Source organism: Odocoileus virginianus, chromosome 12 (genome assembly GCF_023699985.2).
Source record: "Odocoileus virginianus isolate 20LAN1187 ecotype Illinois chromosome 12, Ovbor_1.2, whole genome shotgun sequence".
NCBI classification, from domain to species: Eukaryota; Metazoa; Chordata; class Mammalia; order Artiodactyla; family Cervidae; genus Odocoileus; species Odocoileus virginianus.
The window spans coordinates 12467009-12483698 of record NC_069685.1 but is presented as its reverse complement, the minus strand read 5'-3'; the positions used below and the strand labels follow the sequence as shown (position 1 = coordinate 12483698).

General features: G+C 41.0%; 1 protein-coding gene across 6 annotated transcripts in view; it reads right to left on the bottom strand.

Moving 5' to 3' along the window:
- The window catches only part of OTUD4 (OTU deubiquitinase 4), a 42483-nt gene that overhangs the window by 13231 nt on the left and 12562 nt on the right, over window positions 1–16690 (bottom strand). For all 6 annotated transcript variants that reach the window (XM_070474804.1, XM_020898243.2, XM_020898240.2 and 3 more), the window contains 8 exons: window positions 15158–15239; window positions 13188–13320; window positions 9988–10045; window positions 9634–9751; window positions 9472–9536; window positions 6425–6519; window positions 5290–5390; window positions 5003–5189 (listed from right to left, as the gene is read on the bottom strand). In XM_070474804.1, the coding sequence (XP_070330905.1) occupies window positions 5003–5189; window positions 5290–5390; window positions 6425–6519; window positions 9472–9536; window positions 9634–9751; window positions 9988–10045; window positions 13188–13320; window positions 15158–15239 (839 nt within the window). The remainder of the gene's footprint in view (window positions 1–5002; window positions 5190–5289; window positions 5391–6424; window positions 6520–9471; window positions 9537–9633; window positions 9752–9987; window positions 10046–13187; window positions 13321–15157; window positions 15240–16690) is intronic.

Here is a 16690-nt window from a genome sequence, read left to right as displayed (position 1 = left end):
ATGTTTAGCAAGAGGAAGCACCTGAATTATTGGGATTTCAGAGTCAAGACGACAAACTTACAATACAAGAAAAGAAAAATATAACTCACTTCCAAATGATACACATTATCACAGAATTTTCTTCTCATTGGAGCATAAATATAAGCATTGTATCTTTTCTTTATGCCATATTCCAATATTTTCATAAGACTTCTCTTTCAAAGGAAAGGGACAGTTACTAGTTTAGGCCTCAAAAGCATTCTAATTTTCTATTCTAAGTAAAGGACAATGTTAAAAGAAACACCAGGACTACCTACCTGCTTTTTAATAACACTATCAAGGGAACATGAAAGCTGGCGGGGGGGGGGAAATGCACGAGGTGAGATACTAACTGTACTGCTGTCATTTCAACATAATTTTGGTCAAAGGAGGAGACAACAAAGTTCATGAATAGAGTCGAGTAGCCCATAACATAACCCTAACACTTTATGTAACTATTACAGGCGATATGAGTACTATTTCTTCCATGTCTAACAGTTTCACAACAGTGGGAAATGAAAATCCAAAGCCTGCGAGAAAAATATGTGAAGAGACACCATCTCCCTAAAAAGAGCGGGAAGGACACAACTGATATCATCTGATTCTTTTCCCTCTGAAACAAAGAATGGCCGATTCACATCCTCAGTCCCACTTAAAACCACATCCTAACTCCAACGAGGCGGATGTCAACCCTGGAGTCTTAGGTGAAAAAAACAGGGGAGCGAGTTTGGACCCTCCATCTTGGACCAGTCCTTCTCAAACCCCTGTGGTGAAAGACTCCAAAGATGGCTCAGCAACGGCCACCAGTCTCTGCACAATCAACACTTGCTAACCACTCATCACCCGAAGGCACCAGCCTACCCCCCACCAGCCACAGAGCACCAAACCCTTCCTGTCTGGGCCGAGCTGGAGGGGAGCGTCCAGCCCAGCAGGTCGGTCGCTCTCCGCATCTGCGAACTGAAGGACACCGGGCAATCCCGCTGGTTCTTGTTATTCTCTGTTACTTTCTCAGAGGGAAGAGACAATGTCCATGAGAAAGAGATTTCAGAAGAGTGAGAGGTCACAAGGTCTCATGCCCAACACCACTGATCTTTTATTCTATAACGAGAGTCCCAAATTAATGTGCTAAATAGTAGAAATAAAGCCAAGATGAATTCTATGAACATTAAATCAATTGAGTATTTAGCTTAAAAATTCTAAATTTTGACTATAATTTTTTAAAGTCTACTTTATTCAATCATCTGCAGTCTCTAAATTTAATACATTAGCAAAATTCATTCTCGCACCTACATCCTTAAACCCTTACTCACTGAAAATACAAGTGGGTTCCTACATCATCAATCACAATGTCAAAAAATCTCCGAAGTTTCACATCTATGCACTATCCACTGCCTTCTGCCATCAAGTGTGTTTTTTTGTTTTTGTTTTTTTTTTCAGTTCTACCAGTTTATTGCTACCAACCCATCTCCCTCCACCCTCGTGCACACATGCTCAGTCATGTAATCCCATGGACTTCAGCCCGCCAGACTCCTCTGTCCGTGGATTTTTCCAGGCAAGAATACTGGAGTGGGTTGCCATTTCCTTCTCCCATCAAGTGTTTTTATATACCAAGTAATATATGCCTAACACAAACAAGAAAACAACACCTATATGACCATTCAAATTCCTGTCAGACTGGAAAAACCACTAGAAGGCACACTGGATAAAAATTCGGTTTGTGGGAAACAGAAGTGCATGTGAGTCAGCCATTTGGTCCTCTTGGGTATTCTGCCTCTAGTGAGTAAGACTTCAGATGCCAGTGGAGTCTGGTCAGTGTCCGTATGTCAGACTTAAGCCACAACAAGGCGATTAAGGGCATCAGTTCCATCTTTTGGGGGAGGTAACCAACCCACCACGGGCCCCCATCGCCCCTGCCCACCATCACTGGATGTGCCAGGAACACAAGGCCCTGATTACTCTGTAATCAGGCCATTTCTCAGGGCTGTGTATGTACTGACCACCCTTGAGACATGAGGTAATTCTTTCTTATGATTGATTTTTAATCATTTGTTATCATTAGAATTTCCGGACAATCAGATTATGAATACATACACACTTTTTACACATGTTAAAATATCCCTGCCCTTAGGATACACAAGAATCTGTTAACACTGCCTCCGCAGAAAGAGAAGAAGACTCTTAAGAGTCCCTAGGACTGCAAGAAGACCAAACCAGTCAGTCCTAACGGAGATCAACCCTGAATATTCACTGGAAGGACTGATGCTGAAGCTGAAACTCCAATACTCTGGCCACCTGATTCGAAGAACTGACTCCCTGAAAAAGATCCTGATGCTGGCAAAGAGTGAGGACAGGAGGAGCAGGGGATGGCAGAGGAAGAGATGGTGGGATGGCATCATCGACTCAATTGACATCAGTTTGAGCAAACTCCAGGAGATGGTGAAGGACAGGGAAGCCTTGTGTGCTCAGTCCATGAGGTCGCAAAGAGTTGGACACAACCTAGTGACTGAACAACAACCGCAGAAGGAAGCTAGACCATTTGGATTAATGGGGATGGCAAGGAGAATTATCAGAACAAATTTTTGAGTGTTTTGGATTTTGAACGATATCAATTTTCTGTCCTAAATAGTTTGTTCAAGTAAAAAGAAGAATGTAATGGGTGTGAGGTGTCAGTGTGAGTTATGAATTGGAACTGTCTCCCAAAAAGGCATGTTCAAGTCCCGCCCCTTGGGGTCTGTGCGTGTGACTTCATAAACAGGGTCTCTGCAGCAAGAGTGATCACACCAAAATGAAGTCACCGTGGAGCAGGGCAGGCCTGAAACCCACTATAACGGGTTCCTTACCAGAAGAGAGACATCCAGGGAGAACACGTGATGATGGCGGCAGAGACTTACATCCGCAAGCCAAGGGCTGCCGAGGACTGTGGACAACACCAAAAGTAGGCGACGCCTGGAACAGATTCTCCCCTAGAACCTTCAGAGGGCAGGCCCTACCAAACCGTGACTTCAGACTTCCAGCCTCCAGAACTGTAACTCATTCTGTGGTTTTAAGCCTGTCGGGGTAGCAGGCTTCCAGAGCCCCAGAAAACGACATAGTATTGGCATTGTGTCAGCCTAAGAACCTACAACTCTGTCTTAAAGATGGTACATGAACTATCTTCAGTGACAAAGTGTTAAGGACGCTCCCAAGAAATGGGAATGCCCAAAAGCCAAAAATAAAGAAACTGAAGACCAGAGCCTGGCAAGCGCATAGCCAGTCCTACAGCCGCTCAGGTAACTGGGGAGGTCGACCTCGGATGGGGAAGGCACCAGCCACAAGCACCCACAGGGGACACGGCCAAGGATGCAGAAGAGGACGGCCTCCACCTAAGACACACTCTCTCAAATGACGCTCCTCCGAAGAACATAAACTATGCTGCCGCTCCATAAGCTACTCGGAGGAAGAGCAGGTTAGGGGAAATTTAAGACCACCACCACAGGAAACCATGACCCGGAAGCATATTCAGAAGCACGTGCCTCTGCACATTCAGTCAGAATGCTGATATCTCATGATCACAACAACCTGTTCAGTATTAGACACGTGACCGCAAACAGTCGTAAACTACCAGAACAAAGCAAGCTGACTGCTTTGCATGATTTAAGTTCATATGTAAAAGAAACTAACCTCACCCTGCAGGGAACTAGGAGTGCAAGCTAGAATTCAATGTTTAACACATTACAGACTACCAGAAAACTATGCAGCGTCAGGAAAAGATCCGTCTAGGATAAGATCTAAATCACTGAAAAAAAGTTATTCAAAAATAAAGATGTCTAATTTCTAATCCAATCCTGAGAATATAAAGAAATACTATGTTGTTAAAAAAAAAAATTAACATGATACAGTATTATTAACTATACTACAGATTTTGTTCAAATTTCAGAAAATTTTATGTTAGTGTCCATTATTTGTTTTCATACTTTATTCAAGATTCCACATTGTATTTAGCTGCACTGAGCAGCTTCAGCTGCATGCAACCAATTCTGATAAATTCTTTCCATTTTTATTCTGCTACAAATATTTTCTAATTTTCCTTCTTTTAGCTTCTTAGATACACCCATTATTTGAAAGTGGACATTTAGTTTCCAAATACATGGGGTTTTAAAAGTGTCACTGAAATTGAGTTCTCATTCTGATATTAATTTTTCATTTAAATGCTTTCTTCTCTGCAATCACCCTCTGTGTCTTTCAGTCTTTTAACTCTACTGAGGCTTTCAATGGCTAAGTCAAAGATCTCTCATAGCAAATGTCACACTGCACTTGAAGTATATGCTGCCGTCAGTCACTAAGTTGTGTCCGACTTTGCAACCCCATGAACTGCAGCACACCAGACTTCCCTGTTCTTCAGTCTCCCAGAGCTTGCTCAAATTCACGCCCATTGTGTCAAGGATGCCATCTAACCATCTCATTCTCTGAAAATATGTGGGTTATTTTCAAACATCTTTTGATATTGATTTCCAAGAATTCCACCATGATAAGAGAACAGACTATGATTTCAATACCTTTAAACCATGACATTTCTGCACCTCACTATATGTCCCCAGATATGTTCCCAATACCTTTAGACCATGACATTTCTGCACCTCACTCTATGTCCCCAGATATGTTCCCAATACCTTTAGACCATGACATTTCTGCACCTCACTATATGTCCCCAGATATGTTCCCGTGACTCCTGGTTTACAATCTATGGTAACCTGAATACAATTTGTATCCTGCTGTCGTGTGAAAAATAAAAAAATCAAAATGTCTTAAACTACAAAATTACTTTGTGTGATGACAGTAATAAAGAACTGAAATTCTCACATTATTTTATCAACAATACTCTTACTATTAAGACTTTAGACAAGTATATGAACAAAAAATTGTAACTTTCTAATTGCGTGGAACACAGCAAATAAGAAACGCTGGCTCACGTAACTTCCAGCTCTCCTGCATTCAGGAAGGTTACCTTATGATCTGTGAGGGTGTCCTGCTAAGACTTTTGTGCTCGCTGGAGGCTTTCTGAGACTGTGGCGCAGCAGAGTGACTGGGGAATGCGTGCTGTCTCACTCCCGAGGGGTGCTGGAGGCGAGGAGGTAGAGCTGACGGTGCTTTTATTGGCTTGCTTGAGTTCTTTGGCCCTCTGTAATCCACGTCTGTGACACGAAGCCAAAAATACTTCGTAACTCTCCTATTGTCAACAACTCCAAGCACCATCCCCTCCCCCAAAGGAAGACTAACTTGATGAGCTCCTACCAGAATGGAAATTCTGTCCCGAAGGAGGTTTTTTCATCTTCTTCCCTGACACTGTGTTCCAGCTTTCTGAGGGAGGCGGTTTGAGGTTCTTCGGTGAGTATCTTTAAAGAGGAGAAAAAGACTTGAAGTAACCCGAAGTACTCTACTGAGACTGCACTTAAGTAGTCTACATAAATCTTTTATGTTCAATTTACCTAAGACTCTCCAGTCTTAGTTCGTATAGTAAAAACACACTATAAAGTACAAAGCATTCAGCAATCCACATGTAATTATAATCAAATGACAAAGGTCAAAAACATACTTTCTAACCTAAAAGAACAGAAGCTTGAGGGGTCTTAATCACAATCTAAGCAAAAGGTTAGAGAAGGAAGGAAAGAAAACCATTCTGAGAGGTGTGATGACAGTGCTGTAGCTAAGGATGGGGAATGGAGAAGCTTCACTGTGTTAGAGATGCACGGAGGCACACAAGCATCTACGAGCAATGGTGTGACGCCTGGGATCTACTTTCAAACATTCCAATTCTGCTCCTTTCCTCTGCTTTAAGGGGTTAGGGAGAAGAGATCAGAAAAGATGCCAAACCTGCTGTTAGCTATGAAACTAGGGTGACAGTTATCTTGGGATTCACTTGACTACCCTCCTCAGTTGTGTATGTTTGAAATTCTCCATGGTAAAGTCTAGGTGGAGCTTACTACCTTTCCATCAAATAAAAGCTGCAGCAGCTGAAACAAAAGTTGTTTTAAAGTAACACTGTATCATAGCAAGTGTTTCACTCCACCAGCTAATCATTTACTGAAAACTACGCAAGGGAGCAATGTATGAAATCAGAAATGAATACTGTCCCTGTCCTCCAAAGCTTCAGTTACAATAGACTTAGTTTTCCAAACTGCCTTAGTGAAAAATGGCACATTTTAAACAGTAAGCAATGAAATAAACATCTTTTATTTAAAATACCTTAACACATAAACACTAAATTTGAACACAAACTACTTTTCTAAGAGATCTAAAAAACTATTTCTGCATACACCCGCAGCACATTTAACCGAATTCACACAGGAACATTTAGAAATGCTCATGACTACATCAGGCGAAGTGGAGGAGAAAGTGAATCAACACCTCAGCTGCCAACAGTACGTACCTCTTCCCAAGTTCTTCGACCAAAACTGGCCCATTCTCAGAGTGAACCCCCTGATAGTCTGCATTAGAAAATTTTCCGTTGTGATCCAACCTAACCTGTTGAACAAATGCACAAAGAAAAATCAGTCACCTGATGCTTTAGCATCAATGATTCATTTTTAAACTGCCATTTCATTTTCAACTGAAGCGTAGAGGAACACACATAGTTAAAAACAAAACTAAGTTCAAAAGAGTACACCATAATGTCTCTGATCTCCCAGACCTGTGTATCTCTTTCCAAAATACTTTCCTTTGCTTACTTTTCCATTTTTTTTTCTAAACTGTCAAGGTTCTGAAGGCAGGGCTGTGGCACCACAGCCAGGATTCCAGGTCCCACTTTTCTACTCAGCAGCAATATGACCTCGGGCAAGTAACTTATCTTGTGCTTCACTGCGCTCATATGCAAGACGGGGCTAATTATAGTCTCTACATCACAGGCACCACGGAGGTGCAATGAGGTACGCATGATACATATAAAGGACACCAGTCTGCACACAGCAACCGCTCAACAAAGGCGAGCACCTGTTATGAAAATTACAGTATCTTCTCACTTTTCCAATATTTAAAACATTGTAATATGTAAATGTGACCTTCTGCTCCCTAAAAATAGATGCATCGTCTCTTCTCTAACATACAGTTGGTTATTACACAACAGCACATCACGACAGGAGTCAGTCTTTTGCTTTCCTTCTGTCAGAGGGCACCCCCAACCCTGCTCCAGCAGCCGGACGGACACAGCCCTGCTCAAAGCCACCTCCTCCCGTTATCAGTACCACTAGCCCTCAGCATCCGCAGGGGGACTGGGTCCAGAACTCGAGAACACCAGAACTCCTGGATGGGTACTAAAATGGCACCAAACAGTCACCCTTCCCAGCCAGAGGCGGAGGGACAGCAGCTGCCCATTCCAAGGCCTCAAGCTGAGACTTTATTCTTTGGTCACAGTAGGATACTGCTTCCCTCTCCTCAAGAGTTTAAAAATAAAAAAGATTTTCTGAAGCTAATTTTTATTTCAAATTGAAACTACATTTACATGCTTGAGTAAATGAAAGTCATCTTCAAGTCAGAGACCCTGGTGGCTCAGACAGTAAAGAGTCCACCTGCCAATGCAGGAGACCTGGGTTCGATCCCTAGGTCAGGAAGATCCCCTGGAGGAGGAAACGGCAACCCACTCCAGTACTCCTGCCTGGAGAATCCCATGGACGGAGGAGCCTGGCGGGCTACGGTCAGTCCATGGGGTTGCAAAGACTCAGACACAACTGAATGACTAACACTTTCATTTTCACACTTTCCATAAAATTTGACGGAATAAAATTTTAATTAAATTTTATCCAAGTGAAATAGTCAAGTAGTAGAAAAGGAAAATACTCTAAAAAGGAAAAAATTAAAACAAGCACCTGCTTTACCTTCTGCTTTATCAAAAGCATCTACTTTACGAAAGAAACCGAAACCTCAAATGAAACATGCTCGGTTTAAAATAATGACTAGAACACTTTTAGCGATAACAGTACAAAATAAGTACTTTCTCTTCGCTACTAAGAAGGATGAGGAGGGAGGGCCCTCTTCTCTTTTGTTCTCTGCCAAGTTCCCCAAATCACTATAGTAAGAGACTCCCAGATTCGGCTCTGTGCTTGGAGCACGTTTCTGACAACCCTCAAAGAGTCACATCCTCTTCCTCGACTTTAAAACACCCTCGAATCAGCACACTACTGAACGTCCTTCAGGCAAAGTCTGTCACTGACACCCAGAAACATCCTGGTCCCCCAGACACCTTTCACAAACCACTTTATCATGAAGGAATGACTATTTCCTCCACAAGTCAAGAAGAAATGTCTCAATGGCTACTTCAAAATAGTTTTTAAAAGGTAACACTTTTTGATGAGAACCATTCTTGATGACAATTATCTTCCAAATAACAGTATTTTTGGTGTATGGGGGCTCTTTTTGTTTTAGAGTGAGTCACATTTTTCACGGACGTGTCTCCAGCCTTGGCATTACTAACACTGTGGACCAGATGAGCCCTTGCTGTGTGTGTGTGCTGGGGGGCGGGGAGCGGGGGAACGGCGGGTGTCCTGTGTATTCTAGGACGTCTGGCACCACGCCTGGCCTCACTACCCTCATACCTACCCACGAGGTATCAGTAGTACCTTCCCAGGTGTAATGACCAAAAGTGTCTGCAGACACTGCTAGAGGGGAGGCAGGGGTGCAGTATCACTCCATGTAAGAAACGCTGACATAACTCAACTTTCCCCTTTAACAGTCAGCTGCAGTTAAGCCCAGAGCAGTAGCTTATTCAAAGTAAAAGGCAAAACTTCCCTAACTGTTCCCTTTCTTTTCTCAATCCAACAAAAGAACTATATGTTGCATCAAAACTTCTCAGGATGACTTTCATAAACCAAACTGACCTGTAGTGTCAAGTCTGAATCAATTTCAGTACATTATCTGCCATCTATAACAAAAGTATCTAAAAATCTAAAATGTGACTGTTACGGCTTTGAAGTATGCTGCTAAGTTGCTTCAGTTGTATCTGACTCTTTGCAACCCCATGTACTGTGGCCGCCAGGCTCCACTGTCCATGGGATTCTCCAGGCAAGAACACTGGAGTGGGTTGCCAAGCCCTCGTCCAGGGGATCTTCCCAACCCAAGGATCAAACCCAGGTCTCTTAGGTCTCCTGCACTGGCAGGCGGGCTCTACCACCAGCGCCACCCAGGAAGCCCAGCTGTAATGAAAATATCTAAAAATCTAAAATGTTATGCTACATCTTTGCAGCAAGTGCTATCAGAGACTGAACTGCTTTAAAGATCATGTGGAGGGCCGCAGAGTTTTAGATACACAAGATTTTAGTAATGCATTCAGAAGCTAAATATGTTTAACTATTAAAATGTATACATAATAAAATATATTCTGAAATCTCAAATTAACAACACATCCAAACTTAGCTGTTTTTTAGTTCCTATTAGAATATATAAGATTTCAAGTAAAATCTTTTCTTCCTCTACATAATCACTTACCTGGCATTTATCTCCAACTTCATACTGTAAGCCAGCAGCAATGGAATAATCATGCTTTTGTTGAGCTGTAAAGAATATCAGCATAATATCAAGTTGATGCAATCATTTTCAAGGGCCTCAAAGCAAATTTCTGGAAAATACAGATTTTTTTTTTAAACTCACCTTGTTTAGACTTTAGCCAAATCTCATATTCCACATTTCTATAGACTGCTGGACTGAGTGACTTAAGAACCTTTCTAGACAAAGGAAGGCTAGGAGAGTTTCCATTGCTTTTCGGGTGCTAAGTAAACAAAGCCAAGAAGCCAAATCAACACAGAAATGCTTTTAAAATGTGTCTGAGATATGTATAAGAGAAAAATCAAAAGAAGAAAGCTTTAAAAATTAGGAAGTCACCAAAAAAATGTCTTATGAGATGATCCTGACTCTACTGAAAATGTACCAGAAAAGAGAAAAAAAATTAAGGCTATAAACTCGTAGGTTTTCTTACATTGAAGAAAAAGCATTAAATAAAAATACCTGATCACCGGACAAAGTTTTAAATCCATTCACATCATTAACAGTGGTAGGCTTACTCCTACAAAGGAAGAAATAAAGGTATCATCAGGAGTATAAAAATGTTCACACACAATCACTTAACTCTAACCTCACAGAAAAATCTCAGTTACAGTCCACAAAGTCAAAACCATATTCCAAGGAGCTCAAACAAACTGAACAGTGCATATGTATATGTAAACACATACACGATGTACATGTATGTGTCTATGCATCTAAGTCAAAGATTTTTTTTTAAGTTTACCAGTTTATTGCTACCAACACATCTCCTCCACCCTCCTCATGCATGCATGCTCAGTCATATAACCCCAAGGACTGCAGCCTGCCAGACTCCTCTGTCCATGGACTTTTCCAGGCAAGAGTACTGGAGTGGGTTGCCATTTCCTTCTCCAGTCAAAGATTTTTATCAGTAATTCGTACTGACTTAATCAACAAGAAGAGAAAAACAGAAATAAACTTTGAAATGTGGGATGATAGAGTAACTGAGTTTATAAGAACATTTAATGTAAAAACTTCCTTTCAAAAATATATCAATAGATACGTGTGTATGTAAGTGTGTGCACTCAGTCGTGTCCAGCTCTCTGTGATGCCGTGGACTGCAGCCTGCTCGACTGCTCTCTGTCCATGGGATTTCCAGGCAAGAGCACAGGGCTGAGCTGCCAGTTCCTTCTCCAGGGGGCCTTTCAGACCCAGGGATCGAACCTGCATCTCTTGTGTCTCCTGCACTGGCAGGTGGGTTCTTTACCTGTTGAGCCACCAGGAAAGTCCATCAACAGATGAGGCTCCATTAAACAAAATACTCCACTACAAGATATACAGTCTGGTGAAAGTAGATACAAGCTAAATAAGTAATCAGTAATCAGTAATGCTGCTAAGTGCTTTGGGGGGAAAAGGTAGAAAAAAAACTACAGTGTTGAGGCCTAGCTCAAATAATTAAAAATGGGATAAAGAAAAATATCTTTTAGAATAAAGAATTAAAGGTGACGAGAGAGCAAACCGTATGGCTGTTCAGTACTGCAGGCGGATGGGAAGTAAGTGCAAAGACCCTGAGGCAGCCAAGAGGCTGGTGAGGCTGGACAGAGGGCGGGCAGCTGACTGGGTGGTAAGGTGAGACGCTACCTGTATTCTTCTGTCATACACGTCCTCCTCCTTAACAAATCCGTCTCTAGTCCTTAGGAGTTACACCCCTAAATGCAGCAATATTTCAGGGACTCCATCTATCTAGAGCCTGGATTTAAAAAGCACCCTAATTCCTAATACTTCCAGATGTATCAATATAAATGTGAAAAGCATCCAGGCACAGAAGAACAAGGGCATCCTTGCTTTCTCCTCATTACCATACCATGCCTATCCATCTTGCCATGATTATGGAGCAGTCTCCCCTAAATGGACCTTTGTCTTCCCTAAGCCAGACATGACACTAGTAAAGGAAACCGTAATAACGCAACAAAAAATTAATCAGAAAGGCCTCCACAGTCCCAGGGCTACAGTAATGCAGCATAAAAAGGAAAACTGATCATGACAATGTACACACCATCCCTGGTAAACTTCTACAAGCTTACTAGCCTCTACTCCACACTTCACCTGCCAGGTGCCATCCCAGACCCAGTTCTGCTAAAGCCATCACAACCACAGGGCATGTGCTGAAGTCCCCCCACATCAACTCATGGTGATAAGTGAAACAAGTGAGTCATTCATTCTCCAGCCCAACTTCCTGTATGTTCCATAACATGCTTTCATCATACTGGGCACCTGCAGAAAACCATGGAGTACAATTTCCATCTGTGCAAAGTCACTTAATCAATTCTAGGATTAATTTACAATGGTAGACCCAGATTTTAATCTGACTCATTTCTTTCTTTTTTTTTTTTCTATAACAAAATAGGTTTTATTTTTTGTACTCATTTCTTTCTTAAGTAGAAATAGTAGTCAATCAAAGTTTCAATCAGGATCAACCATTTAAGAAATGCCTGGAATCACAGATACAAGGAGATATATTTTGTAAGTCTTTAATAAAGAATTAGATATCCTGAGGCTTAATTTCATCTTCCTCTAGTTTCACAGTACATAACATCACAGGATACTTTCATACAAAAAGAATAATACAACTTTCAGCTTCACTGAGGATAAAATCGGTTGGTTCTTAGAACATACAAAGTACATTCCTTAATATCACTGATAAAAACTCATACACATTGGACACTATACCTAGGAACTGGGCTGTGCATTGTACACGTACATCTCATTTAATTCTTATACATTATCTACTTTAAAGAAATACTGACATATCCTCATTTATATCTAAGGGATTGAGGCTTTAAGCAACTTGCCCTAAGTTCAGTTAGTTGGCAGGAACCCAGGAATGAAACCAGGTCAGAATGTCCACAGCCCAAGCTCTTAGCCACTACCTTGTATGTCTTAAGTGGAAAAGAAAAATAAGTTTCAGACTCTAAGTTAAAAGGTGTTTATTCACACCATTAACAAACATAAATAAAAAACATTACTATCCAGAGCTGTTCACATATACTTATATTCCAACTTGGGATTTGTATCATATAAAAAGAGGAGGAGGCATTATCTAAGAAAGAAAACAAAGAAAGTCAAGGAAATCCAAATGGCCATTTTTCATCACTGGTTACTTAAATTAACAGCCTAATCTGAAAACTTAAGAATATTCATACATAAGAAGTGAAAGTCGCTCAGTCGTGTCCAACTCTTGGTGACCTTGCAATTCTCTAGGCCAGAATACTGGAGTGGGTAGCCTTTCCCTTTCCCAGGGGATCTTCCCGACCCAGGGATCAAACCCAGGTCTCCCACATTGCAGACGGATTCTTTACCAACTGAGCTATGAGGGAAGTCCCCCAACACACACATAGGTAGAATCAAATCTATTTCAGAGATATATGCATCATGACTACACAGAAACAGATGCTTAGCAAAAACGAAGTTAAATAAACAAAAAATCAAATTCCGAAAGAAACAGTCCCATAATAGAAATGAGGTAACAGTAGTGGCAGGAAAAAAAGAAACTTCTACTGCAGATTGCTGTACTTTAGAAATACCATTAATACCTCACTCAGTGAGGCAACTCCATACAAAAACGTTCACTGTGCTGTTTCCTTGTATGGCACTACAAAGGTACTTTAGGACAAAGTCACTCTTACTTGCAGCTGTCATCCTCAGAATCTGATATTTCACTGTTCTCTTCATCCGCTACTTCAGAGCTATCCAGGCCCATCAAGATCTTACTGACGTCAGTTTTAAACACCTTCTCGTATAGCAATTCATAAAGCAGAGCTGCAGTTAACGAGAAAGAGATGTTACACAGCATTAATTTTACATTCTAACATAAAACCCAGACAACCGGGCTTCTGAAACCTTAACTAAATACCTTGTAACACCTTATGACCAATAACACAATTTAATCAGAAAATTACCTAGAGAGCAGCTAGACTGGTCTTTGCAGTTAGTTCAGAAGCTAGACTGGTCTTTGCAGTTAGTTCAGAATTATCGCTGCCTGTCGTCTGGATGATACTGAGGGAGATACAGATGGTGAGAAAGGGGGTCTCTTGGGGACTCCTTTGAGGGGCAGACACCACTGTGATGAATTCTTAGTGCACTTGTTTTGGTAAGGTTTCCGAATTAAAACACATGGGAGTCTTGAACTCCATGCAGAGGTTTTGAGCATTTGGCAACATATTTCTATGTTTTCTGGAGTGTGGGTCTGTTTTTGTTTTCCTCTTTTTGGAAAGCAGAAACACTGTCTCAATATGCTTCCGTGGTTGCTGAGAATACATTTTACAAAGGTTTCTTTTTAGTCCATTATGAAAAGGCATCTTCTTTCTAGAAAACTCAGTGTTCCCTAAGTTTTCCATCCAAGCCTCTTCAGGCTGGGTAGGTTGTGTGACCGCTCCAGTTGTTTCCTCCTGTGTGCGGCTGGAATGAGAGCACTTCACTGTGCCAGGATGAAATATGAAAGCAGTATGCAGAGGCTTAGCACAGTGTGCGCCATAGTTGGTCACTGCTCACTGTGCATGTTTAATTTTATCAGCCTTGGCTCACAGCTGTGATACCTTTTTGTATTGCTGTTAGCTTTAAATATGTCAATACATTAAATACAAGTAATATAAAGTTGTAAATTGATCTGTTTTGAGATGTGAAGTTTGGCTGTCTGCATCCTGGGCTATGTTCTCTGCCTCTCCCAGTCAATCAAAAGCTGGACATTCCAGCTTTGAAAAGGCAGGCATCATGTGCTGTCTTTACTGGTCCCCCTTAGCTAAAGAATAGGGGGGAAAGGCTGTCATATGCCCAGCACAGTGCTTCATATGAGTCACACGCACTTTGTCAGAACAGATGATAAAGCAGATAAAGAAGGGAGGAAGGCGCTGCCACGGCAGTAATTCTCAGCTGGGAGAGGTGGAGAGGTTTTATCCTCCCAGGAAACACGTGGCAAAGTCTGGAGACATCTGTGGTTGTCACAGGGGAGAAAGAGAGCCCTACTAGCATGTCAGAAGGGCAGTCACTTAGCTGTGTCCAACTCTGCGACTTCGCAGACACCCCTTCCATGGAATTCTCTAGGCGAGAAGACTGCAGTGTGTTGCTATTCCCTTCTCTAAGGGATCTTCCTGATCCAGGAATCAAACCCAGGTCTCCAGCATTGCAGGCAGATTCTTTACCATCTGAGCCACCAGGGAAGTCCCACTATGGGCATAATAGATGCTAAACTTTCTACAATGTGCACAACCCCCAAAACAATGAATTATGTGCCCTAAGTATTAACAGTGCCAAGGTCAAGAAACCCTGGTCAAGTGACAAATACAATCAAATACTGATTTCCTGAATCATTTAGATTTTCAAGCTATGCACTAAAAGCTTTAAAAACATACAAATCTTTATTAACAATATTAATTACCACAGGAAAATATAACTTCGTATTTACAAGTCAAACTCTACTCTACTAGCACCTTTTTTCTATTGAAACAAGTTTTTATTAGAGTATTAAGATTTTTGGTAACCTAAAGTTGTCAGAAATGTATTTTTATGCAACAAAACAGTGTATCTGCCCTGAGTTGTTTGCTCAAGACCACAAAGCTTAGGAAGAAAATGTCTATGCCAACACAAGGGTGATACTTACACTGACACACAGCAGAGCTCTCTTTATACTTTATGGGGTAGACAATGTCATAATGATTTCCATTTGAAAAACACAGTAACACCTGAAAGGGAAAAACAGAATTCATCTTCCAGCCCTTCACATTCAACATTTACACAGCTACTTACACCTCTAATATCTCTGAGTTACCAGTAAATAAATTTCCCAGTAGAATGTTTTAGAAGTAACCTAAAGCTGTAATGTGGTCATGATACATCCATATGTTGAAATGTTACAAAGCCAATGAATCAGAAATTCCTAATGACTTGGGGAAATGTTTACTGCATCACAAAAATCACACACAATCTGTAAGAACAAATGATTTCAACTATTGAAACAGAAGGGTTAGAAGACTGTAAGAAAATATTCTAAAACTTTAATAACACTTACCCCTAAGGAGCAGAATCAAAAGTACATTTTTTTTTTTCTGCTTTACAGCTTTATGTACCTTCTAAATAATCGATCACTTATGCAAAGAGCAACGCACACTGACTTTGCTTAGACTATATCATATATTCCAAAAATTACACTGTAAAGGCCAGATCTAGAGCCAGGCACCTCGGACTCCCACAAGTCCTTAAAAGGTATATTTACCCCGGTTCCTTCCCCCTAACACCATAAACGTGGTGACAAGACACTTCAACTTGGCCTGGATAACCCAATGCAGATCATGAAAACAAAACTCTCTAGAAATGAATCATGGTGCTTTTTCCCCCCGCTTTCTAGGCTTTACATCATTTTTCAGTTGTTTCTGCTTTGTGACTTAGCCAGTAAACTACCTCTGTAATGTAATGGGAAACATATCACAGTTAAGTATTTTTGGATGCAACAGTAGAAGCTATTTTCACAAGTTATTTTTCTATCTAATGTATATACTGATGTAAAACAGTAATAGTAGAGTTCATTGGAAGGACTGACACTGAAGCTGAAACTCCAATCTTTGGCCACCTCATGCGAAGAGCTGACTCATTGGAAAAGACCCTGATGCTGGGAGGGACTGGGGGCAGGAGGAGAAGGGGACGATACAGGATGAGATGGCTGGATGGCATCACCGACTCAATGGATATGAGTTTGAGTAAACTCCAGGAGTTGGTGATGAACAGGGAGGCCTGGTGTGCTGCGATTCATGGGGTCGCAAAGAGTCAGACATGACCGAGCAACTGAAATGAACTGAACTGAACTGAATGGGAAACATATCACAGTTAAGTGTTTCTAGATGCAACAGTAGAACCTATTTTCACAAGTTATTTTTCTATCTAATGTATATATTGATGTAAAACAGTAATAGTCGAGTTAATCACATACACTGGCATCTCAATTATTTTTATCTAATAAAATGTCACAATAGAGTTCAACATTTGTGCGGAAAAACAAATACAAAATAATAAAACTTGTGAATGATTAATAAGAACTTTAAAAACTCAAAAAGTCACTTAAAAATTATAGCTCAGGCAGTCAAGATGGCAAGTGAGTGGTTCCTTTACTTGGTTCCTTTACTTAAATCCTTTAGAAGAA